At 19.0% G+C, this 27211-nt stretch overlaps 3 protein-coding genes across 4 annotated transcripts; 2 read left to right on the plus strand and 1 right to left on the minus strand.

The window, feature by feature from the left end:
* Window positions 1-211: 211 nt before the first annotated feature.
* Window positions 212-5325, minus strand: LOC100863618 (zinc finger protein ztf-16). The gene is made up of 8 exons (XM_003695721.4): window positions 5215-5325; window positions 4912-5148; window positions 4402-4634; window positions 4063-4294; window positions 3695-3963; window positions 3292-3627; window positions 1429-1655; window positions 212-1099 (listed from the first exon to the last, which is right to left on the minus strand). Exons 3-8 carry the CDS (start codon window positions 4575-4577, stop codon window positions 855-857), a joined length of 1485 nt encoding a protein of 494 aa, XP_003695769.1. The 5' UTR covers window positions 4578-4634; window positions 4912-5148; window positions 5215-5325; the 3' UTR covers window positions 212-854.
* Window positions 5326-6381: 1056 nt separating this feature from the next.
* On the plus strand, window positions 6382-14460 carry LOC100863735 (lipase 3). 2 transcript variants are annotated; one of them, XM_031917862.2, is made up of 7 exons: window positions 6382-6537; window positions 9010-9135; window positions 9404-9523; window positions 10050-10273; window positions 10698-10944; window positions 13433-13682; window positions 13799-14460. In XM_031917862.2, exons 2-7 carry the CDS (start codon window positions 9097-9099, stop codon window positions 14092-14094), a joined length of 1176 nt encoding a protein of 391 aa, XP_031773722.1. In that variant the 5' UTR covers window positions 6382-6537; window positions 9010-9096; the 3' UTR covers window positions 14095-14460. The 2 variants fall into 2 exon arrangements, with proteins under 2 accessions (XP_031773722.1, XP_086771064.1); XM_086914938.1 differs by having other exon boundaries at window positions 6384-6920.
* A 395-nt stretch (window positions 14461-14855) lies between these two features.
* On the plus strand, window positions 14856-25012 carry Rep (Rab escort protein). The gene is made up of 12 exons (XM_012489386.3): window positions 14856-15004; window positions 15110-15167; window positions 15237-15303; window positions 19249-19443; window positions 19513-19696; window positions 20227-20464; window positions 21118-21340; window positions 21507-21713; window positions 22022-22146; window positions 22222-22382; window positions 22786-22962; window positions 23070-25012. Exons 2-12 carry the CDS (start codon window positions 15119-15121, stop codon window positions 23235-23237), a joined length of 1794 nt encoding a protein of 597 aa, XP_012344840.2. The 5' UTR covers window positions 14856-15004; window positions 15110-15118; the 3' UTR covers window positions 23238-25012.
* Window positions 25013-27211: the final 2199 nt, after the last annotated feature.

The raw sequence follows: 27211 nt of genomic DNA on the forward strand, positions 1-27211 counted from the left end.
AATTTTTGAAATATGATATCTTGACCTCTTTATTTGCATACATTTTAATATTTTACTTCTTTTCTGTACAAATATCTTTATATAAAATATTTCTTATCCTGAAATAACACTTTACTATCATCTCTTTTTCCTATTTATATATTTGTATTTATATGCAATGTTACACACGGCTCGGTTTTTTCAGGTTATAATAATAAATCAATAATTAAAATTTAATTTTTAAGTAATTTTGTTTGATTATTCGTAAATTTTTTGAATATACAAATAATCAAAACAACATAATAATGATAATCTTATTTTAATAAGATTAAGTAAAATATATATATATAAGAATTTAAATATAAAATTAATAAAATTTAACAAATAATTTTTACAAAAAACTAAATAAAAAAACAGTGCATAAAAAGAATTTGAATAAAAGAAAAGAGCACAATGATATTCACTGTTTTTTTCTATCTATAACTACATATAACTAGATTAAAAACTATCAATAGAGCTTTCGGAATATGATTTAATAAAGCCCCATGGACGGATCATTCGTACCATCATAAATTAGCACGGTTCGGACGAATGTGAGCGTTGGCAAAGGTTTTTTGATGAAGGCACGATTTTTTCCAAATAGCAAAGTATTATTCTTTGAACCTCGTTTATTAATGTTTATATTTATAAATAAATAGAAATATTAATTTTGAATATTATTATATATAATTTTATATCATAAAACATAATTCTCTTTGATTCGAGATTATTCTTATTATAATTTTTCTTATATAAATTATAGCAAAATAATTATATTAACTATTTAAATAAACAAGGTTCTAAGAACTATTGAAAGAATATTATTCTTTCAATAATTATTGATGACTTTTGCTTAATAAATGCGAATTGAATTGATATAAATTGCAACATTGTTCTCCACAAATATTACATTTCCAGGGATTGCTTTCACTATGACAACCTTTGTGAAGAAAATATAATGTTTGATCAGGAAAGGTTATTCTACAATGAGCGCATTGAAGTCCATTGCTTCGTTGATCTGGCCTTGTTGAACTAGGAGGTTCTCCTCTTGAATGTGGATTTGAATTTGAGCTATTATTACCTATTTCAAAATCATTTACAATTGTATATTTATAGAAAAATACCTACTTTAAATAATATTTAATAATATACTCAATATTTATATTTGCATTAATTAAATTATGTATCAGAAATATGAAAATGATTTATGACTTTTATATTTATATATTTTAAAATTTAAAGTAATAAAATTTTATATATTTAAAAATTTAAAGTAATAAAATTTTATATATTTTAAAATTTAAAGTAATTTCAAAAAACTTTGCTGAAATATATAATTCATTTTTAAAAACTTTAAATTATACTAAGGCATTAATAACAAAAATAATTTTTATAAGATAATAAAATTACCATTATTGTTGTTGTTGTTATTATTATTATTTCCTGAACCAGATGAAAGTTTACGTCGTAAATCATCTCGAAGAAGAGATTTTAATGGCGAGACCTTTATTAAAGATGGTAATGGAAGATTGCTAGATGTTGCTCCATTTTCTTCTGTTCCATTACTATTTAGTTCTTGTTTAATAGGAATTAATGAAATAGAAGGTGTGATTGCTTCTTCACTACCACCAAGATTCCTTAATTAAAAAATGAATTGAAACTGAATTAAATTTATTTAATTTTTACGATATAATATAATATAATTATATAGTATATTATTATATTTTAATGTATATATTATAATATATATACTATAGTTCAATCAATTTAGCACATAAATATTTTTGGAAATATAAAAAAAATTTATTAACAAAAGTTGTTCAATAAAGAAAGCTATAATATGATAATAAAATTTTTTTTTCAGATGGAATGATTTCAAAAATTTTAAGGATATTTCCATTTTTTTAAATAGGATTATTTATTTTTTTATACATCAATTGATGCAATTTAATATTCTTTATAAAAAAAATACCAACTTATGTATTATATATATATCTATTATATAAAAATTATTAGTTTACAAATATTTCAATTTAAATTTTATAAAATTTATTGTATAAGAGATAAGGAATATACAAAATAATATTTGCTTCTTTTCTTATATATATATAATAGATTTTAATAAAATTAAAATATCTGCTAAATTAATAACTTTAAGACATAAGTTAATTTTTTTTATATAAAATTATAAGTATAAATATATACTACATTAAACTACAAAAAAATATATGATCCCATTTAAAAAAATAGAAATATAAGTTTCCAAAATTATTCCATTTACAAATTTTATTACTATCATATTATAGCACTTTCTACTGAATGATTTTTATTAATAAAGTTTTTTCATATTTGTAAAAATAAGAAAGATATTTAAACTAATTTTATTGGATCACTTTGTATGTCATAATATATTATATTATATTATTATATGTATATGAAGAACATATAATTTTAATATTATGCATCACATTTTTTTTAACATAGCTTCAAATTTTATATATATATATATAATTTTATATACATATATATCATATATATGTATAAATATAATAGTATATTGACATAATTATATCGCTAATTATTTAAATGATTTTTTTTATTTTGTTTTATTTATAAACAATAATGCTATTGTGCATGATTATTAAAATATATAAATTTTCATAACAAGCGACAGAAATATATTTTTTTGATAGGAAATTTTTTAAATATAATACTTTTTATTATATTATTTACTATAAGTGAAATATTTTAATATTCGTTAAAAATCATTGAATATTAATCAACATATAATTTTTGTGCTAAAAGATAATATTTCGTTGTTTCATAAATTGTATAAATATGTTCTTTTTTGCACATAAAAACTATTTATAATAAACATTTATAAATATGATATTTTGAATTATATTAAAGACAAATATATTTTTTTCATATAACATTTTTCATAATACATGTCAATATATCATAATATATAAAATAATATTATATTTTATTTTATGATTAATGTATAATAATTTATATGATATATTATTATATATTTATATAATAATATATTTTATATATATATATATATATATATATATATATATATATATATATATATATATATATATATATAATTGAAAAATCTAATAAAATTTCATAATATTAAAATTTTATGCTCTTTTTATATATTTTTTTTACAAATTTACCATTTATGAGAAAAATACTGAAAATTAATTATTTAACATTTTATATTCATAATATATAAATTATATATTTAAATCTTTTCTATACCTGTGAATGCCACTACTGTTAATTGGTAACTGATGATGACTACTACTTGGAGCATTACTGTTACTGTCTGCACTTTGTGGACTGTTTGGGCTATCTCCATTTAAAGGAGCAGGACTTGGATTTCGTTGACTTGCAATTTGTTCAGGATAAGGAATTGATATCTCTATATGAGGTGTTAGGAAGTGCATTGGCGGAGTCGCATTATCTGCAGAACGATTTCCAGTACTATCTCCGCTATCTGAAAGAGGAGCTGAAGGCATAGCTTCGCCTGGAGCGCAGCTATTCATCAATGAACTTGAACTGTTTGGTCCTGGGTTATCTAAATCTATTCCATGTCTAAAAAAATAATCAATATAAATAATTATTTGATAAAATAAAAAATATAAGATTATTAATTACTAACCTATTAAAAAAATGTAACCTGAGGCACTTCATAGTTGCTGCACGATAATTGCATAAAGGACAAGATTTAACCATATCATGTTGACCAACATGTTCATTTTGAAAATGAGCTCTCATAGCAATTTGTCTTTGAAATCCTCGATTGCAAATTGGACAATGATATGGCAAAGTTTTAGAATGTGTTGTAAAATGTTCTGCCAAATGATCCTTGCGAAAAAATCTTTTTTGGCATACACGACACTCATATGGTTTCACACCAGTGTGTCTCATCTATAAATATTCATTTTTACATTTTTATTAATATTTTAAATTTTTAAATTATTTAATTTTCAAATTTCAATATTTATAATATTAGAAGAAATTTCATACCTTATGTCGTCTCATGTTAGCTCCATTAGAAAATTGCATATTACATACATCACATTCAAACATTTTCCTATGAGAACGAATTCCAGGATGCGTTTCTTCTCCATCTCCATCATTTTCAGTAGCTTCTATGTTCTCTGTGCTTTCCCCTGGCTCAGCATTAGCCAAACATTGATCTTGATGAGCGCAGAATGCTGTCTTATTTATAGTCTCATAATTTTCACACCTTTCACACCTGTCCACACGTTATGGATCCTTTGATACGCTATTTAAGACCTTGATTATCTAAACGTTTATTGGAATTTTTAAATACAAAAAATTAATTACATGAAGATGACAGACCTAAAAGCTGGTACAGCACCATCACCACTATCATAATTAGTATTTAAGGCAGCTTCATTATCTAAATCCAAATTCTCTTCATCTCTTGGATTTGAGGATTCTCCAACATCGGCGTGCGAACAGGAATGAGAATCTACCTCGTTTTCCCCGCCGCCAGCATCAACCCCATCTGACATGATATTGAACCCTCCAAATACTGTGTTGTTGAACCTGCACCATTCGTCGTTAATTACCTGCAATATTAAACAAATATATTTTAATTTAGCTTTACTTTGATAATATGAACTTTCAAATCTTAAATTTTCAATATAATATATATAATAAGTTTAAAACAATATACATTAAAAAATTTACAAAACACACATAATATTCAATTTCATTACAAGTTAATTCAATAATATAAAAGTTTGTATTAATAAAACGATGCCAATAATAAATAATGAAATTATAAGAAACAAAAAAATATAAATATAAATAACTTGACTAAGTTTCCAAAATCTCGATGTTTACCTGTCAGTTTCGATCGAGGGTTCGAGGATGACGAGACGATTGGTCAATCCTGAGTAAGAGAAAGAGAGAGAAGGAGGATAAGAGGGGGAGGGTACTAGGACATGGAGTGAGAGAGATTCCGGTAAAGCGCAATGCCAGAGTACACTGCACTTTGTCCCAGTTTCGGGGGAATCCGTCACTGGTGACGTAGTTTTCCGCCGATCTGGCTAGTCTTGTCACCGTATGGTCGACATCATTCTATGAAAAAAAAAAGAAATCTATAGTTTTTATTTAATTTTCTTATTTAAATTATGCATAACCAACCATTTCCAATTTAATCTCATTTTAATTTGTTCTTTGTTCAAAAACACACAACACCTTTGCGAACCACTGCACACTGCTTTTTTACTACCTCCTTCTCAATAATCGATTAATCGAAATAATCGAATTTACGATATTCGACTTCATAGTTTTCGATCTCTCAAATCGGTAATATCCGTCGATTTCTTATATGTATTATAATCTGTATGATATAAATCTGTATTGAACAAATGAATGTATTTACTATTGAGAGATATCTACGTAATATTTAATTAAATATATATATTATATATCGAATAAATAATGCCATATGAAAATACGTTCGCATATAAGATTGATTATATATTTTTGTTTTAAATGTAAAAAAGACATATTTTCTCAATATAAAATCATGAAAATGTTACAAAAATGATAAAAGTTTCTAAATAATTTATATTCTAATAATATATCTAATAATATATTCTAATATTCTAATAATATATCTATTATAGTACCTTTCACAATATATATATTAATAATTAATACACAATATATATATTAAAATATATTATTTTTATCTAATTAATATATTTTTAGAAATATTTTATTTTATTTTAAGAAATATATGTAATTATATTTTATAAATTAATTCAATATTAATTCAGTATTTTATTATTAACAATGTAAAATTGTAATTTTTGAATCATTCTATCTTTTATATGTCTTATCATATCTAGGTCTATTACAATGTATACTGCTTACATCATATCTTGCGAAATTGTTATGCCTTGATATATAATATCTTTCAATATTTCTTAAAAAAAAAAAATTTAAATGCATCAAACTTGAAAACCAATTTGATAAACAAACAATGCTTTCGTGTTCTATTTATCGATTTGAAAATATTTCATTTCTTTAAGCTCTTTCTCATATACATTAATGAAAATTATAGCATGAATAAAGTCAAATTTCACAAATAATATGATTTAGAATAAAGTATTTCAATATTATACTCAATATTCATTATTTTATCGAAGTTGAACATAAAAAATTGGACATTTCATTTAAAAAAACAAAATTGATTTTTAAATCTTCTTTGTATCCATCTAAAGAAAATCATTGTCATTACATTATTTCTTTTTTTGATTATTTACTTTTTTTTTGTTTTTTAGAAAACAATTATTACCATTCACACACACACACACACACACACACATATTGAAATAGTGAAAATTTCAGGTTAACAGAACTTATGGAACAATGTATAGATAAAATATTTGAAATAATAAGGATTTTAGATTAATAGAATTTATAAGACACAATGTATAAATAAAATAATTTTGAAAGGTACAATTTTTATTATAATATTTTTTTCAAATATCTTTATTGATAATGAATTTGTATGTTGTTCAATGGAGAAAGAATAATAACTTTTTCATGATAGAATTGAAAATTTATCATTATATATTTTATATATTTTATATTTCTCACAATTATTCATTCTTAATAATTTTAATATTCAGAATCTATATTTATTTTGAAATACATATAAAATGTCTTATAAATGTCTTATATAATCTCTTATAAAATATTTTTATTTATAATCTCTATTAAAAAATGTTTTTTAAATTTTTGGATATAATTACATCTCAAATTATGTATTGTTCCAAAAAATTAAAATAGAAAATAGATTTAAAAAGAACTTATTTCAAAAGAAAATATAATTTAATGTAAGTGGTTTCGGTATAAGTGATTCTTATGTTTTAATATTAAAAGTATAAAATATATATATATATCTTAACAATTATTTATTTTCTTAAATGAAATTATATATTTTTTAATATATAAATCATAGAATTAGACTTTTTTTATAAAAAATATATTTAATTTTTTAAAAAATCTATTAAATCATTTATAAAAATCTATTATATAACAAAATATTATTAAAAGATAGTAACTTTATTATCTCATAAGGAAAATTAACTAATTTTTTAGTATTTAAAATTTAATTATAAAATCTGATATCTGAGAAAGATATAAAACAGTACTTTTTTATGTTCATTTCCTTTGATTTATGTTATATATAAATTAAAAATTTCATTGTTGTTAAATTTAAAAGATATAAATAGATAAAAATAAACAATTTTTCATTATAAAAATTTATATATATGTATATATAGTTATATAATTTACATATTTTAATTATAAATTATATATTATTAAATAAATTAATAAAAATTTTTTCAATAGTATAATATTTTTTATAAAAAAAGGAAATGAATTATTATCAATATCAATAACATCAATAATATCAATAACATTGAATTCATAGTATTAAAGGTCAATATTTTAATAATGTTAAATTAATGAACAATAAATTATAATAATTAAATAAAAAAGCTAAATAGAAAATTTTGATTTAAAAGTTTTTAATACTGAATATTATAAAAAAATTATAAAATAAATTAAAACTTGATTATTATTTAATTCAGTTTTATATAAAAAAATATAAATATTTTAATTGAAAATTAAATTTATTAAATTTCATTGTTGAATATAAAAGAATTTAATTTTAGTATATATTATTAATATTATATTTTTTGATATAATTTGATAATTAAAAATTTTGAGAAATCAATGGCTTAAAAATTATATATAAATAGTATTTATATAAGAATTACGAATTATTTTAAATAATTTATTTTAAATAATTATATTGACATTTATAGATCACATTTTAGAATTCAATTTCATTATTTGCTAGTCACTATATCATTAATCTATATCAAATCCTTAAGTAAAAACAAAGATTCTCAATTTATTTCTCTTTCATTACTCTTATATATACTTTCATATATATTATATTATCATATTTCCTACGCGGCATATTTTTCTAATTTCAATCCCATAATTTAAATCTAATTTGTCAGATTTTATTATGTAACTTTAAAATGTAACCTAAATTTAATTCAAATTTAATTATAATCTCAATCAAATTTAAAACATAAGTATAGTAAGAATAATAAATGAGTGCTATTTTATTAATTTATATAATACAATTTAATTTAATTTGTTTAAATAATCGTTATCCATGTGTATTTATATATAATCACTAATTTGATCAATTAAGCGGTCTATAAATATAGCATCAAAATAATATACATAATTATTTATGTATTAAATATTTATATTTTAAAAAATGTATAAAATTAATGAACTGTTAAATTTAAAAATAATTTTTTATTTTATTAAATAATATATATATTAACAGAAAAAAAATTAAAAATTTTAAAAGTCCTAATACAAAGTTTAAACAGAATTTTTATTTTATATAATAAATGATAAATAATTATAAAAATGTTTTTTTTTTGAAAAATTATAATTTATATATAATACTGATTTTATTGTAGGAAAAAATTTACATGTTAAATATTCGATTTTATTTCATTAATATATATATATATTAATTTAAATTGATAAAAATATAAAAATTAACTTCTAAAAATGATATAAAATAGTATTTCTTTTCACAATGACATATTTTTTATCTTCATAAAAACATTACAATTACTAAAAATATTAGGTAATAACAACGCATGCGTGTAAATCGGTATCTCGGACACTTCAATGTGCTCATGACAATAACGCAATATGTCATCGTAAACTTATTAAGATTTAAGTCTGTCAAGTTATATCTTGAAAATTTAAATTGCGTGAAATTATTTTAATATTTCTCAATATTTCGATATTCGGATAATATTTCATTCAAAATTTTAATTTCTTATAAGATTAATTCGCAAAAAAATAATCAAATAATAGATAAAAAAGAAATAAGAAGAAAAAGGAATCATTATTCTTGAAAATTCTCCATCACGAAAACTCAATCTTTCATCAGCTATTCATATAATGAACGCAACCAATCAGGATGAAATTCATATGACAACAGTGAGTTCTTTTTTTTTATATAACTTTATTTTTAGTTAAACTTTATTTATAGTTATTGATAATGTAATATATTTTAAACTATAGTAAATTATTCATTGAATAATTTTATTTTTTAGAGATTTATTTATCTGTTAACAATTGTTTTGCACATTTAAAATATATAAATGTAAATGATTTTAAAAATATTTTAAAATGTTTTTTTAAAAAATAATTAAATAATAAAAATATTACATAATTTTATGTAACAAAAAAAATAAATCTTTTTTAGCCAGAATTAATTACAGTCCATGGTTATAAATCAGAAACACATCATATTTGGACAGAAGATGAATATTGTTTAGATATACATCGAGTTCTACCAAAATCATATCAAAATTCTAATTACAATGTAAGTAAAAATAATACATAAATGATATAAAATCAAAGATAAATATTTATTTTTAAGAGAAATATATTTTTTAGAAAGAATGTTATATAAATTATGCATTTATCTTTATAATATATTCTTTTAAAAAATTGATGCATTTAAAAAGATACTTTATAATGTATCTCTATAAGTTATAATAAGTTATAATATTTAACTTTCTCTTTATTGAAAGTTATTACATAATAAATTCAAAATATAGTAAGTATTCAAATATCATATTTGTTTATTAATAGTAAGTTAAAATATTAAAAATATTATATTATTTTATTAATAAATATTAATAACATTTCATTAGTTATTTATTTATTAGTTATAATATATATTACATAATATGATAAAAATTTTAAATACATATTTAAATTTAATATAAATATTTTTTAAATTTTTTACTTATATTTTATGTTGAAATAATTAAAAAAAAATTAAATATTTGTAATAAAATAAAATTTATATCAATATTAAAATATAATAAAAATTTAATATTTAGTATGGAAGTTGTGAAATCTCAACAAAAGGACCTATACCTGTTCTCATTCATCATGGATTATTATCAAGTTCAGCTGATTGGGTATTATTGGGTCCAAAGAAAGCTCTAGCATATATTTTATGTGACAACAATTATGATGTTTGGTTAGGAAATGCAAGAGGCAATGCATATTCTAGAAAACATAAACAATATACAACTAAAGACAAGGAATTTTGGGATTTTAGGTAATTTAATTGCAAAATAATTAAATATAATAATATCTGCTTAGTGTTTGCATTTCCATCCTATTTTATGAATATATTATGAACTTACTAATTCTTAAAATGGCTTTTGCGAATGAATTTCTATATCATATAATAAAAATAAATTAGTATAAGTAGTTTTCTCTGTTTTCTCTAGTATAAATAATTTAATTAGTAATTTAATTAATTATTATTGATTTCTTATCATGATCCTATATTATTTCACATAATATTTTTTTCTTAATTCATTTTAAATTTCTAATAAATAGAAAAAGAAAAAAATTATTAATTTCTGGAATTTCTTTCTAGATTTGCAAATACTATGTGGATATAATTTATTACATATAAAAAAAATATGTAATTATATTAATTAATAAAATGTAATAATAATTATGAAATTTTTTAGTTGGCATGAAATTGGTTATTATGATTTACCAGCAATTATAGATTACATTTTAGAGCATACTGGACATAAAAAGCTCTATTATATAGGTTACAGTCAAGGCACAACTGTATTTTATGTAATGGCTAGTGAAAAATCTGAATACAATCAAAAAATCAAAGGAATGGTCAGTTTAGCACCAATAGCATTTCTCTCAAATCAAAGAAGTCCTTTATTTAAATTTATTGTTCATTTTTATGGATTAATGGAGGTATATTTTTAAATATATGAAATAATTTTTTATTATGATCAGAGGTGGCTAAATTACATTTTGTATTTATATTTTTATTATAAAAACGAGGATAATAATAAATAATATAAAAATTATATAATAAATATATAAATACAAAATATTATATTTGATTTAATTATGTTAAATTAATTTTTGTAATCAATTTTTCTCTTCTTAGTAATTAAAAGTTATAAAAATTTCATAAGTTATTCTCTAAATATTTCTTAAAAATATTATATAATATTTAAATAAATATCTTGTAACTACATAATACAATCAAAAAGAAAATGATTTTATGTGAAAAAATAAATCGAAAATAAAATGAAATTTTTTTTTATTCAAGTTTTCATTTTGAATAAAACAAGTTTAGAAAATTTTTAAATATAATTAAAATTGACTATTTTTTGATTAAATATGAATTATTGATAGATAGTTTTTATATGTATGAAAAATAATAAATATATATATATATAATATATATTATTTTTTGTTTTAATAATATTATTAGTGTAATAATATCTTTGTTTTTGAGAAAATCGGGATTCAACATATAGTCAAAATATATAATTAATAAATTTCCAAATTTAAATTTCTTAAAAATTAATTTTTAAATGAAAATTTATTCTATTACTTTTTTTATTTTTTGCTTATTTACATTTTTAGAATAAAGAAAAAATAAAATAATCAACTATTAGTTCAGTTCATATTTAATTGAGAAATAGTTAATTTTAGTTGTACTTGATAATTTTTTGAAATTGTTTTATTCAAATACAAAGCTTTAAATGAAAAAATTTTATTATAGTGAATTTTACAACTTTGAATTGGAGATATTTATTAAAAAACTTCTTGCAAAATTGGCTTTGATCTTGAAATTCAAGATTAACATATCAAAAGTTCACAAATAAAAACATATTTTTTTTTTATATTTCTAAGAATTCAATATGCACATTACGTGCATATCTTGACAAAAAAAAATACATTCTTTTATATTGTATTTATATAAAGATGATAATGTTTATTTCTAGTGAAAATATTAATTATTTCTTATATATGAAACTTATAACCTATTTAAATGCTTTAAATATATGTCAAAAGTTATATGATTTTCAATTTTTTCAAACATATTTGAATTTTTGATCTAAGAATGGAATTTAGTTTAATCAGTGAATTTATAAATTAGAAATTCATATATGAATCAAAAAACTATGAATATATTATTTTTGTAATTCTTATATATTCTGTTATTCACATATTTATATTATATATTGCATCACAATGGTTCCTATAAAAAATGATAAATGTTATTATTATTTATATGGATCTCAATTATATAATATAATATAATTATATATATAAAATTTATATGGATCTCAATTTTATAAATAAAAATATAATCTATATTATGTTTGAATTTATATTTTCATTGATAATATAATAACTATAATCAAATCAAGTTCTTTACATTATAATCTTGCAAGATATAAATATGAAAAATAATTGATAATATTTTATAATTTTTATTATATTGAAAAATATTTATCTTATTTGTCTTAGAATTTCTTATTTTAAATTAAAAAATAAACTTTTATTAATTAATATTTCTAGTAATTAAATTTACATATTAGTGTCATGATAAACATTTTTTTTTTTAGACTTACAATTTGAATTTATGAATTTGAATTTATTAATATAGGTTTAGCAAATTTTGTAGCAGCTTCATTTATATGGATTTTTAATTCTTATATGTTTTGTTTATAATTTTTTGTTTTATATTTTTGCTATGATTTATTAAATTCAACAAGTTTGGGCATATAACTACAAATTATATTATATATATTACAAGCAACTATATATTTATGAAATAATAATTGTGGTAATGAAGAAGAAACTATTATTGTTGTAAATTCTAAAAATCGAAATTTTTAGATTCTTATGTTATATTTATTAAAAGTTTCAAGATATTTAATTTGGATTTGGATAATTGTATTATTAATATACAATAATAATATACAATAATAAATGCATCAAATAAATATTCAAATAATAATATTAATTTATTTTGAAATTTCATTTGAAATATAAACATTAAATAATTAAATCAGTTAATAATAGTAAAAGAATTTATTATGTTTAATAGTAACAAGAATTTTTTATTATTTTATTTTTAATTTATGAGAATGATTAATTGTATATATGATATATAGATTCAAAAATATATTAATCGCTTGTGACAGCCATGATAAAATATTTCTTTATATTTTGTATATAAAATTAAAATAAAATTTAAAGTAAAATTTTTTACATTTAATGAAAAAAATAATTATTAAAAATGTATATGTTTAAAATTTTTTAAATATAACAATGTAATGATTATAATGATATATTTTATAAATAATATAAATAGAACCATCTCTGATCAGAAAATATATTATTTTTGAGTGACACTTTTATAATAAGTATGTTTCAGTGGGGATCCTCTTATTGCAATGTACATCAATGGTTCCCTCGAAATAGGTTACAAGCACAAACCTTGGGTACAATAATTCGAAATGCTCCAGGCAGTCTTACTAAAGGTTTTTGTGTATGCTGGTTTTCTTTAATTGCTGGATTTGGTAGTAATCAATTAGACAAATCTATGTTACCATTAATTTTGGGACATTTTCCAGCTGGAGCTTCTGCAAAACAAATTATTCATTATAGTCAGAGTATATTATCAGGTAATTATTTAATAATATGTAATTATTTTCAAAAATTTAGCTTTTATTTATTTTATATTTTTATGTAATTTTATATATACAAATTGACATAATTAATTTGACATTATTATTAACAGGATCATTTCGTAAATTCAATTATGGAGCAACAGAAAACCTAAAAATTTATGGGTCAACACAACCACCAAAATATGATCTTGAGAAAGTAAAAACACCAATTGTAATATTTTATAGTGAAAATGATTTTCTTACTAATCCTATAGATGTAAAAAAACTTATTGATAGACTGCCAAATATTATAGAGACAAAAAAAATTGAATATGCAAAATTTAATCATATTGATTATTTATGGGGTAGAGATGCTAGAACACTTCTCTATGATACTGTTTTAACAGTTTTAAAAAAATTCAGATAAAAAAAGTTTTTATTAAGTTTATTATTGTGTTGATTTGTACATAATATTAAAATTAACAAATGTACTTAAAAAAAAAAATATTTTTTATTGTTATTTAATGTTTTCTTTGTTAATTTATTAAAACTTGATATAAAAAAAGAAATTGTATATGAAGTATAATTATTTATTTAAATTAATTCATAAATAATTTTTTTTTATTATTTATAAATACAATTTTAAAATTATAAAAACAGATAGAAAAAGAAAATAGCTTAATATATTCTCTATATAAAAAAATATGTATTTTTTATAATGTGTTATTTCTTTTATAATTTATTTTGTTAGATAAATAAAAATGAAATAAAATTTTATAAAATTATAAGAAAAGAACTTTCTTTATTATTTTCATATAAATTATAATATTATTTTATACTACTATTTTATTAAATATAAATATATATATATATATACATCATTCTATTATTAAATTTAATTTTTTAGAAATATTTAAATTCAAAATATAATATAATAAATATTATTTAAAATTATAGGAGTAAAATAAAAATTAATACGTAATAAAATAATATATTTTTAAAATTTAATAATGTTTAAATTATATTTCGTAAATATACATTGCTTTGAAAATAAAAATTTCTTATTTTACCCATATATAATGTCATATAGATGATTTTATCTCTGCTTTAGAATTATCTAAAATCGTATCTGTAAGTATATATAGTCTAAGGTACAAACTACTGATAGCAGCAGTATCTAGTTATTTTGTCTTTCGAGACTAAAGCCTGACGAATCAGCATTGAGTTCAGTTAGAGTCTACAGCGTCCTGTTCTGTCAAATTGGAGTTTTGAGATTGTCGTGAAACAGTGAAAGTTCGGAGCGAAAGCGAAACGACGGGAGTGGCCCTTCACTCAATGTAATTGACGGAATTCATTAGAAATGAATTGATTTCTTAGTCATTCTTTCACTGAATAGTAAAACTATTTGTGTTCACAATCCTACATTCTATTGCAATTTACAGCTGGAAGCCATGGAAGACTATCTACCAAATGAATATGATGTCGTCGTCGTAGGGACGGGTATTGATTTTTACAATATATGTCTTATTTATTTTCTTACTTTTTTATGACTATTTATTAATTTTATAGGTATGACGGAATCTATTGTTGCAGCAGCTGCAAGTAGAATCGGTAAAAAGGTCCTTCACCTAGACAGGTATGTAAAATTTTCTCTCTTCTTCTCTCTTACTTGTTCTCATTCTTTTACTTTTTTATTTCTTGATTTTTTTTTTTTTTTTGATTTCATATTTCTTGCTCATTTACTTTTTGGTTTTATATATTTTTCCATATTCTTACATTTTCTTGTAATTTTTAAATTTTACTTGTTTCTTATTTCATCCTATGTTCCATATTGTACTATTATAGATAACATATGTTATATATATATATATATATATATATATATATATGTGTATATACATATGTTATCTATATATTATTACATTATGTATTATTTTATTATTTATTAAATTCAAATATAAAATAAAAATATGAAAACTTGTAAATAATTATATCTTTTTATTAAACATTTAATTCTTTATTGAACAAAAATAACATCTTTTTCACATTAGAACAATTATATTTAAACGAATAAGAAACATTTAATATTAAAAATGAATTAATATATATGTAATTCTTTGATATTTATATATATATATATATATATATATATATATATATATATATATATATATATATAATTTAAAAATTTTTTAATTTTGAAATTTTCATAATATACTATTAAAAATTTTGGAGTTTTATTTTCAACTTGTTTGATTTTATGTTATTTAATTATGTATTGATAATTATAAATATTTTAATATTTCAATTATATATATACACATAGATAGCTTATGTGGTTATGTAATTATTTTCTATTTTGGAAATTGAAAGTGAAATTTTTTCTTACATTTCTCAATATAGTATATACTTATTTAATTATTTTTCATTTTTGCTTGTTTTCTTTTTATTTTTATAATTTTAAATAAAGTATAGTACTTTTAATTATTCTACTATTAAAACTATTTAAATAATTTAGATAAGTAAATTTGATTAAATCAAAATATATATTCCAAATAAAATTATATTTGTAAATAAAATTATAAATAAAATAAAATATGTAATGTTCATTATGAACAATCAACATCTATGCACAATTCATTTTCTTTTAACATATAAATATATGTTATCTTTAATTAAAATGTTCTATTTATTTTTTAAAATACATTTATATAAAAATATGTTTTTTTATCATTTAAAAAAACATAGAAACCCATATGAATTTTATAATTAATTTAATTTATTTATTTTAAAAAGTTTCAAATCTTTTAAATTTTTAAAATCATAGATAAGATATTTTAAATATATTTCTCTTAAGAGAATAGCATATTTGGAAATCATTTACTTATGTTAAGAAGTGATAAAAATATTAAATTATAATATTTGAAGAACAAACAGGATTAAAAAAATACTTCTAATTTAAATTCTTTACATACTTAGTTTTATATATTTTTTAAAATTAAATCTAAAAAAATTACATATATCTTTATGAAGATTATTTATTTATTTTCCTAAAAAATAAAATATTTATTTATGAATCATTATATCAAAAAATAAATTATATTATATTTATGAAATAAATAATATTTATGAATTTATTTAATTGTAATTTTCAAATTATCAATTGAATTCAATAATTCACTTCTTATTCATAATGTTTTTTAAATTTTTAAATATAAAATATAGATATGATGTTTTTGAATATTTATGGTAACATAATAGTTATAGAATATGATAATATTTAAATAGGAAATGATAACATTCAATAATATTCAAATCATTGGATATCTTATTATTCAAAATATATTTGAAAGATTATAATTGAAAATTTATATATATAAAATCAAAATTACAAATTAATAGTAATGATAGCATTAAAGATAAAAGAATTCTAAGATAATCATTAAAATATTAAATAAATTTACATTTATAAAAAGATATATAAAGTAAAAAACTATTTATCCCAATTTTTTCCAATTTTGTGCAATCTATTTTTTTAAATCAGAAATCCATGAATCATTAGCTATAGTACAATATAACAGAGCTATAATACAATATAACATTTTTTATTTATATTTTATTATATTTAAAATAATTTGTAAATTGATAAAGTTATTCTTTCTTATGGAATATTTTGTACATAAATTTTATAAATTTTATATTGGAACACTTTTTTTATTATTCTTGTTTTATATAAAAAAAAATTGAATTTCAATAAGAGAAATTTAAAAAAATATATAGAATTAATATTCATCATATATATTTGTAATGTATATTATTAATATTAATATTTATTTAAATATTTTTTTAAAAATATAAAAATCTGTTTATATTATTATTAAAAAAAATTATTATATAACCAAAAAAATTAATTTTTTGGTTAATTGTAAAATTTATTGTGAACATGAAAAAAGATATTAAATTTAGTTATAAATTTATATTTCATGAATTATTTTTTTAAGTAAATTTTATTTTTAATGTATTAATTATTTATTAGTTATTAATTATTACTATTAATTCTTTTTATAAAACTAATAAGAAGTTGGAATCATATTCACTTCATATTCACAAATATTCACTACATACATTTTAATAGAAATAGAAATAGATATCTATTTATATATCTATTTATATATTAAATATATAATATTTAAAAAATAAAGATGATCTTGAAATCTGAAATATGTTATAAAAAACATATTTATATATATATATATATATATTTTTTTTTGGTACTATTTTAATTTCGTTTTTATACTTTCAAATTTTTAGTTTTAAAATGAATTTAGTTGTATAAAAATAATTATTAAATAACATTACAAAGTTTAATATATTTGAACATAATTAATTTGTATAAATGTATAAATGTTATAATAAATACAATGATATACAAATATTTTTTAAAACTTATACTTTATAACTATAAGTCATATAAAAATCAAATTATTCATAAATTATTTACTATACAAAAAATGTTTTATTCAAAACTTATGTAAAAATAGATATAATTTGATTTTTTTTTATAAAAAAAGTTTTAATCTATTTTCAACTAAATTAGTATAGAAGATATTTTATCTTGAAACTAAAACTTACTATATGAAGCTATATGAAACAAGAATTTTCTTTTGTTTTGTTTTGTTTTTTTTTTTTTTTTTTTTCTTATTTTTTATAAGATAAGTTTTAAATAATTCAAGTTAAAATATTGGAATTGATTATTATTTGTATTGACTTATAGATATTAAACCAATCAATCAACCAATTGATATTAGTATGAGCAATCGATGTTAGATTTTTATGATACTAATATATAATCAGGAATAATTTTTTTAATGATTATATCTTTAAAAAATTAGATTAAAACAGAATTTAAAAAAAGAAAATAAATTAAAAAAAATTAATCATTTTCTATTGAAATTGCAAATATGATTCTATTTCAAAGAAATGAAATTAATCTTGATATATTTTTTAATATATAATACTATGCTAAAAAAAACTGTAATATCAAATTATATTGTTGTATCCTATAAAATTATATTATTATTTTATTATTATTTTATATCTTATAAAATTTTTTTATGCAATAAATAATATTCGCAGTTATTTGAAATGATCACATTTTATAACTTTATATTATATAATATATATTATATTTTTATTATTAATTGTTTTATTCTAAAACTAAGGAGCAATAAATATAAACAATAAACATATGTTAAAAAAATTTTCTAAATGATATAGTATTAGAGTATTTTTTTTCTCAATTGCAAGTTACAAGATGTTTATTTATAAATATGAGACTTTTAATTACTATTTCTTTATTCTTATGGTAATTTAAATTCATAAAAAATAAACAGTGGAGAACTTTCTTTCTTTTATAATTAATTTATTTATTAATTTTTTTTTTATAAATACATAATATTTATTTATTATGTTTGAAATTTAAAAATAAAAAATAATACACTATTATATAATCATTATATCTTATTCTACATATAATATTTTAATAATTTTAAATAAATAATTATTTTTTATTTATTCATAGTGATGAATATTATGGTGGCTTATGGGCAACATTTAATTTTGATGGTCTACAAAAATGGATAGAGGATCTAAAAGTTTCCAAAAATAATGCTAAGAATGTATCTGAAGTAGATTTAGAATCTGAAGAAAAATTTTTAGAAACTAGTAATGAATATTCAACTGTTGAAAATATTGAAGAAACTTGGTATATTTCAAAGTAAGTTTTCTTTTCCAAGTTCATATATACATCTGTTTTATTTTTTTATTTAATTATGTTTTATTATAGCGATGCTGATTTACCAGTAGTATCTTCAAAAGATACTCAAACAGATAGTACTGGAGATGGTAGTGGTAGTGGTGATGAAAAAGCTGATGACGATAAAGTTGAAAAAAAAGAAAATGTAAAACAATGGAGTATAGATCGTATAAGAAAAGAATACAGAAAGTTCAATATTGACTTGGCACCAAAGGTATGTAAATATAAAAATATCATTTATAATTTATATTTAATTATTTATATTATTATTACATTTTATACTTATTATTATATATTATTATTATTGGTTGTTTATTTGTTTACATTTATTTTAATAAATTTTGTACATTAAATTAAGTAAAGGAAGAAAATATATTATATGTATTTAATTAAGTAATGTATTTTTATTAAGTAATGTATGCTTTTATACTAATTATGTATATAAAATATCTATATAAAATAATAGAAGTTGCATTAATTAAAATTTTATTTTAATAATGAAATGCGGCTTCTAAAAAAATTTGATATTGATATTGATATTTGATATTGTCAATAGTGATATTATCAAAAGTGAGAGAAATTACTAAAAATATTTATTATTTTTTATTTTTCATATTATGATATTTTTATTATATATTAATATATTAATATATTTTATTTAAGTCAAAATCTGTAATGTTATTTTTTATAATTGCATAAAAATTTATTGTGTTAGTTGATTTTAATATTATTTATTTATGACAGTTGTTATTTGCACGAGGTGAATTGGTTGAGCTTTTAATCTCCAGTAATATTGCCCGCTATGCGGAATTTCGCGCAGTATCCAGAGTAGCTACATTCATGGATGGAAAATTGACACAAGTACCTTGCTCAAGAGCTGATGTATTTGCAAATAAAACTGTTAGTGTTGTTGAGAAAAGAATGTTAATGCAACTGCTCACTTCATGCATGGAACAAGGAGCTGATAGTCCAGAATTCGATGGTAATCTCTTTCTTTTTTCAATTTAAATTAATTTTATAGTATGATACTTGTGATATAATGATAATATTTTGTTTCATTTAAAAAGAAAATATTTAAATTATTTATAATAACACATGATTTAGTAATAAAAGAAATTTAATAATCATTTCTTTCTAAGTGCAATAGTTAATAGTATATAATTTTTTTATCAAAGAGAAATTATCAAATTTAAAATAATAAATTGCATAAAAAATGTAATATAATATATTAATGCATATTGAAAGAATAGATTGGAATAATTTAATTCAATCAATTCAATTAAATTTTTATTCGTAAATTGTTATTAAATATAAATGATATTTTAATTATTTGTTGTAACAATAATATAATTTGCAACTTTAAATTATTAGTACAGAAGGAAAAATTTTTATGTATCTTATATTAAATATTTTCTTTCAAGTTGCAAAAAAATAATAACAAATAATTTATATATTTAATTTCAATTAATATAATATATTATAATTTTTATATTATATAATAATATAATATAATATTATAATATAATAAAATATTATAATAAAATAATATATTATACAATATTATAATTAATATATTAATTATAAATAATATAATCATATTTTCTAGCACTTTAATTGAAATGTATTTATTAACAGGATTTCGTGATAAAACTTTCTTAGAATATTTAAACACAAAAAATTTAACACCAATTGTACAGCATTATGTTGTTCAAGCAATTGCTATGGCTACTGAAAAAACTTCCTGTAGGGATGGTGTGAATCGCACAAAACATTTTCTGAATAGTCTTGGACGATATGGAAATACACCCTTTCTGTGGCCTATGTATGGTAGTGGTGAATTACCTCAATGTTTTTGCAGGTATAATTATTATATTTTATTTTTTAGTATAGTATAATAGTATAGTAAAAAATATAATAATTATATTATAATTAGTATATAATAGTTTAGTATAATAATTATTATTGGAATGTATAATATGTAAATTATAAACAAGAAAAAATATTTTAATTGTTATTATTTACAGATTATGTGCAGTATTTGGGGGAGTTTATTGTCTAAAGAGGCAACTTGATGGTATAGTAATACATAAAAACAAATGCAAAGCTATCATTAGTGGTAAACAAAGAATAAGTTTGGAACATTTAGTTGTTGGTCAAGGCCATTTGCCACCAGAAGTTGTAGCTTCTGAAGGAGATCAACGGATATCACGTGGAATCTTTATTACAGACAGGTGTTTATTAGTATTAGCATTAATATTATATAAGTATTTATTAAGAAAGATAAAAAAAAAAATTATATTAGATTTACTATATCTACATTATAAACACTATAAACTATTGCGATTTATATTTGCTAATAATATAAACACTTAATGTGAACAATGTTGTATAGAAAATAGCAAATCAAAAGATCTGTTTATAAATCACTTGAACACAATTTTTCACAAATCTATAATTTATAAATAAATTCATAATAATAAATACAAATATTAAAATTTTTTTTAAGTAAAATTTTTTTATAAAATTATATTTATTTTAGGTCAATTATGCAAGGTGAAAAGGAAAATTTGACACTTTTATATTATCCTCCAGAACAACCTCATCAAGAATCTGTTACATTGATTGAATTGGGACCATCTACAAATGCTTGCCCTCAAGGATTGTGTATGTAAAATTATTATGCCTATAAATATGTTTATATATTAAATTTTAAAAATTCATCAATTTATTTTTAAATAGTTATGGTTCATATGACATGTAAACGAACAACAAATGCAAAAGAAGACTTGGCCTATGTTGTCGATAAATTTTTAAGAGCTGAACCTCTCGATCCATTAGCTATTCGTTCATCTATTCATAGTCATACACAAACTGTTTCTCCAGATAAGAGACATCTCCAGGTACATTATTCTTGTATAAATATATCATGTATTTTAAATTCATTTTTAGTAGAATTTATTATTAAAATTTATTATTTATTAAAATATTTATTTACAATATATTCAATATAATTTTTGAAATAGAAATAATATATATTTTCAAATTTTTAAAAATATAATAAAAATTATATTAGTGAATTTATGTCATAAATTTATTTTAAAATCAAAACTAATTATAAAAGAAATTTAAAAATAATATAAAAAAATTTTAAAAGTTTTAATTTTTTAAGATATTAAAAAATAAATTTGGATTTAATTTGCAAAAATTATTATAAAATTCTAGAAAATATTCCTTATTTATTTTTTTTATAAAATAATTTTAATTTTAAAAAATAGATAAAAATTTATTTTTTATATAATACAGGAAGGTGATCAAGATGGCAGAGAAGAATCTATAGAAAATCCAAAACCTCAAGTTTTATGGTCATTATATTTAAATTTACCTGCAAGTGATATTAAATTGAATGATTCTACGCCTAGTAATCTTCATCTGTGTTCAGGTCCAGATTTAGAACTTGATTTCGATTTTGCTGTTAATCAGGTTAATTTTTTCTTAAATTATAATTTAATTCATTTTTACATTTTTAATTGTGTTGGTAATTATTATTATTATTATTATTATTATATTAAATTTTTGAATTTTTTAAGGCGAAGAGTATCTTTCAATCTATGTATCCTGATCAAGATTTCCTCCCTCGTGCACCTGATCCAGAAGAAATCGTTCTTGAAGGAGAAGAAACACCAGGACCGAAATTTGAGGGAGATACAGAGGCTGAAGAAAAACAGGATGTCGAGAAACCAGAGAAAGAGGATTAAATAATCTTTTTTCGTCTTTTCATCTTGAAAACACGAGCCAGCTCCCTTAGCCGCACACCTCTTTCTATCCAAAGTTACATGCGCCTTCTTTCGTTTGAAAGTCGGAAAATCTTTATTCGAATAATTAACGAACAAATTTTTGCAAAGAATTAAATTGTTAATTATATCTAGATTGTGAATGTTTATACTAATTCATATTTTTATGAACATAATTAAAGAAGTGGAACTTAAACATTTGTTTTATCCACTAAGTATTATAAGAAATAATTTACTTTAAATATTGTATATATTTTTTCATATTACGTGCATTCTCTACATCTTTATATTTTTAAATTTTCTATAAATGCATAAAAATTCACAAGCTAGTTTTCTAGTTATATTTGTAAGTAGTGCTAGACATTATATCATGTAATTTTATATAATTTAAATAATTATTTAAATTAAGGATGAAATTATTTTATTTATTTCAATATAATTATGTAAAGTTTGTTTTACCTAGCACGCTTTGTAGATGAGACTGTTTATTTAAAATATTTTTATTTTTGTTTGAATAATATTTATTCAAATAACTTAAAATTTGTTCGTAGATTTTCGAATAAAATTTCACTTGACAGGCGCTCAAGTCTGCGTTACACTCGCTCTTTTATTAAATTACGGATCAATTGGCCGAAAGCATTAGTTTTTCTTTCTTCCTTTTCTGGTCACACAAATTTGTTTTACAATATTAAGTTTCGAGGAAGTGAAATGTAGTTTTATAATAATACATAAGAGAGATGTGGAAGAACTCTGAAATGAAGAATGAGTAATATTTGTAAACTAATTCTTCATTAAATTATATTAAATTTAATAATAATATTAAAGAAATTACATATAAAAATTTAATAATTTATAAATATAATCGATTTAATCGTGAATAATTGATATAATTTAATATCGATTATGTTTATAAGTTATAAATTTATAAAATATAATGAAAAAATAATTATTTTAATAAAAAATTAATTAATTTTATTTTTTCTGGTCACTAAAAATATAAAAAAATACATAATTCCACGTTTCTCTATTATATCAATATAAAAGATATTCTAATGTCTTTTATCTGATTATTAATACATATTATACATCACATTAGTATTTATTACTCATTATATTGCATAGCATAGTTTACTCATTATATATTGTTAGCGTAAGAACAAATTTAGACTGCGAAAATCAATCGTTCCTCGACTATTTATTTATTTTTCGAATTATTTAATTATTATAATTTGTTTTAATAATTACTATCATGTAATTTTTATTAGATTTCAATATTTTCTCAATTTTAATTGTAGTAATAATTCTTTATTTGAAAAATATTACATCAATTTTATATTATTATTACTACTTTTATACACTATGATTTTCTAATCATTATTATTTGTTTATTAAAATTTAAATTTAGTTTTCTTATTTCATTAATTTAAACTTCATTTAAATAATTCAATCCAATATTAAAATATTTAATTTCTTATTTTGTATTTTTTAGAAACTTTTTTTTTTTGAATAATCATATTTTTAATATTTTTATAAATTAATGAAAGAAAAGAGAAGAACTGCTATCGGCTGGTTCTACCCGTATATTATAAAAATTTTTAGACACATTGATCGTAGGGCGGCTTGGATGTCAAAAGTGATAATCTTTTTCTCGCCGTTACTGCTTCGATGTGCGTGCATTTATTTGCATTTAACTGATAATACGCCGTATTCAGCATTGAAATACAGTAAACTGATACGAACTGAAATATAATTTATTTTACCAAACATATCTCCTGAAAAAATAACATTAATTTGAATTTTGAAAGGAATTTTATTTTTTTTCTATTTGTAATAAATTAAATTATAAAATATTTAATTTAATTAATTTAATATTAACAAAACTCAAAATATAAATTTAACAAGTTTAAGTTAATTTTATCTTTTAAATAGAATTTTTTATTTTAAAAAATTCATTAATGAAATATATTTTTGTATCGTATTTTAATTTTGAAAATAAAATTTTTTTACATGAATAAATCCTTTCAAAATTCAATTTTCTACCTTTTCTGTGATTTTTAAATAAGGAGATAAATTTTGTATTCTTATTTTTTATTATTTTTTATTGTGTTAATATTCTGCTTTTCGATATTATTTTTCTTTTATTATATGATAGAAAATAGATGTTTGTTATTTCATATAATGTATATGATTTATATATATATATATATATATATATATATATATATATATCTATAGAATTTAGATTATTTTTTGTTATTATTTTGGGTTTTTTTAATTATTTTACTAAAAAAAGAAGCGTATTATATCGATATAAGAGAAATTATATTCAATAATAAAACAATTTTTTTTATTTATTAATTTTTTTATTATATAATTATATGTATAATCTATCAAATAACGATATTTAGCATTGATTATAGTATATACATTTAAAAGTGAATATACATTTGTATATCACTTATTAACTTGCGTTACTAAAGGATAATTGAAAAAAAAGAGATTATTAAGAGATTATATAAAGATATATTTTTAAAAAGAGAAGAGAGTTGTAGAGAGAATAATATACTATTTCTTATATCATTAAAAATTCAATTTTCTTGCGACAAATTTCTACAGGAGAAGAATTTATAACATTATATTATTCCTATTATTATTGTTAAATTAGACAAATATATATACGTGATAATGCAATTCAACGTTTTGATGGAAATCTAATCATGTAATGTATCTCTGTCTAATATAATAGTAAGATAATATGATGTCATATTATTTTCCTCTTACGGAAATTCGCCGTACAGGAATTGAGCCATTTTTAATGTAAAGAAGTTAATATATCGCATTTATCCGACAATTCTATTAAAGAAAAATTGAAACACATTTACTAATTGTAGTAATAATAAAAATAATGTAAAGTTCGCATTTGGCAACTATGCTTTATCTTTGGTTAATTTTATTCTCTTTATTATTTTTAAAAATCGAAGTGATGTTAAACTTTGAAAATCTAAAATCTCATTTGATAACCATATTTTCTCTGTCTTTCATTGTCTATTTAATATAAACTTAAAATATTTATAATTCGTTAATTAAAGTCTTATCGGATATACATATAAACTTTTTTCATCTAAAATTTCTTTTTTTTGTTTTTTCTTTATATTTATATTTTTCTTTTTATTTCATTTGAAATACAATCTTGTATACAATTTTTTGCATATAAACTTTTTATTTTTTTATTTTTTTTTTAATTTAACAATACATATAATGCCTTTATAATAATATATATCATATTTTTTCTTATTTCTTTTCTTATAGGATAATTGAAAATCTTATATTAATTCAACTTTTTGATTTAATATTTATTTTAATTTTCCTATTTCTTTTATTTTTTTTCTTGTCAATTGCCAAAAATTCAATTATTATTTTATATTATTTTCTTGTATTTTCTATAACTATGGAACTAAGAAAAAATGAAAAAATAATACAAATACACAGTATAATAGTAAATTAATAAATGCCAAAATATATGCATAAATAAATAGGATATGATAATAATGAAAAGAGAAATAAAAAAAGAATAATACAAGAATAAATGTAAATTATAGCAGAAATTAAAATGATTTTGAATTATGTGGAGGTATTTAAAGAAAAAAAAATAAAAAAACTAATCAAGAACTGATCAAGAAAAAATATAAAAATTAGAAAAACAGAAGTAAAAGAAAATAATGGATAGAGAAGTCTACTAAGGTACTTAAGGTAAGATCAGGTTATAACTATAAAATCACTTAAGAGAATTTAAATAAAAATATAAGAAAGAATTGAGAAACTAATGGATAAGAAATATAAAAATAACAGAAAAAAAACTGAATAGGCAAGATTTGAAGTTCAAGAAATTTTATAATATTATATATTTATTATCAATATAATAATAAAGTTATTTTATA

This window comes from Apis florea, unplaced genomic scaffold (assembly GCF_048593485.1).
Source record: "Apis florea isolate Af1SG1 unplaced genomic scaffold, ASM4859348v1 contig_3758_pilon, whole genome shotgun sequence".
Lineage (NCBI taxonomy): Eukaryota > Metazoa > Arthropoda > Insecta > Hymenoptera > Apidae > Apis > Apis florea.

Coding starts and splice junctions, on each gene's coding strand:
- LOC100863618 (XM_003695721.4), bottom strand. CDS start 4,577: ATGTCAGATGGGGTTGATGCTGGCGGCGGGGAAAACGAGGTAGATTCT. Junction 3,964..4,062: donor CTAACATGAGACGACATAAG/GTATGAAATTTC, acceptor GAATATTTATAG/ATGAGACACACTGGTGTGAA. Junction 1,100..1,428: donor TAACAACAACAACAATAATG/GTAATTTTATTA, acceptor ATTTTGAAATAG/GTAATAATAGCTCAAATTCA.
- LOC100863735 (XM_031917862.2), top strand. CDS start 9,097: ATGAACGCAACCAATCAGGATGAAATTCATATGACAACA. Junction 9,136..9,403: donor ATGAAATTCATATGACAACA/GTGAGTTCTTTT, acceptor AATCTTTTTTAG/CCAGAATTAATTACAGTCCA. Junction 9,524..10,049: donor ATCAAAATTCTAATTACAAT/GTAAGTAAAAAT, acceptor TTTAATATTTAG/TATGGAAGTTGTGAAATCTC.
- Rep (XM_012489386.3), top strand. CDS start 15,119: ATGGAAGACTATCTACCAAATGAATATGATGTCGTCGTCGTAGGGACG. Junction 22,147..22,221: donor TGCTTGCCCTCAAGGATTGT/GTATGTAAAATT, acceptor ATTTTTAAATAG/TTATGGTTCATATGACATGT. Junction 22,383..22,785: donor CAGATAAGAGACATCTCCAG/GTACATTATTCT, acceptor TATATAATACAG/GAAGGTGATCAAGATGGCAG.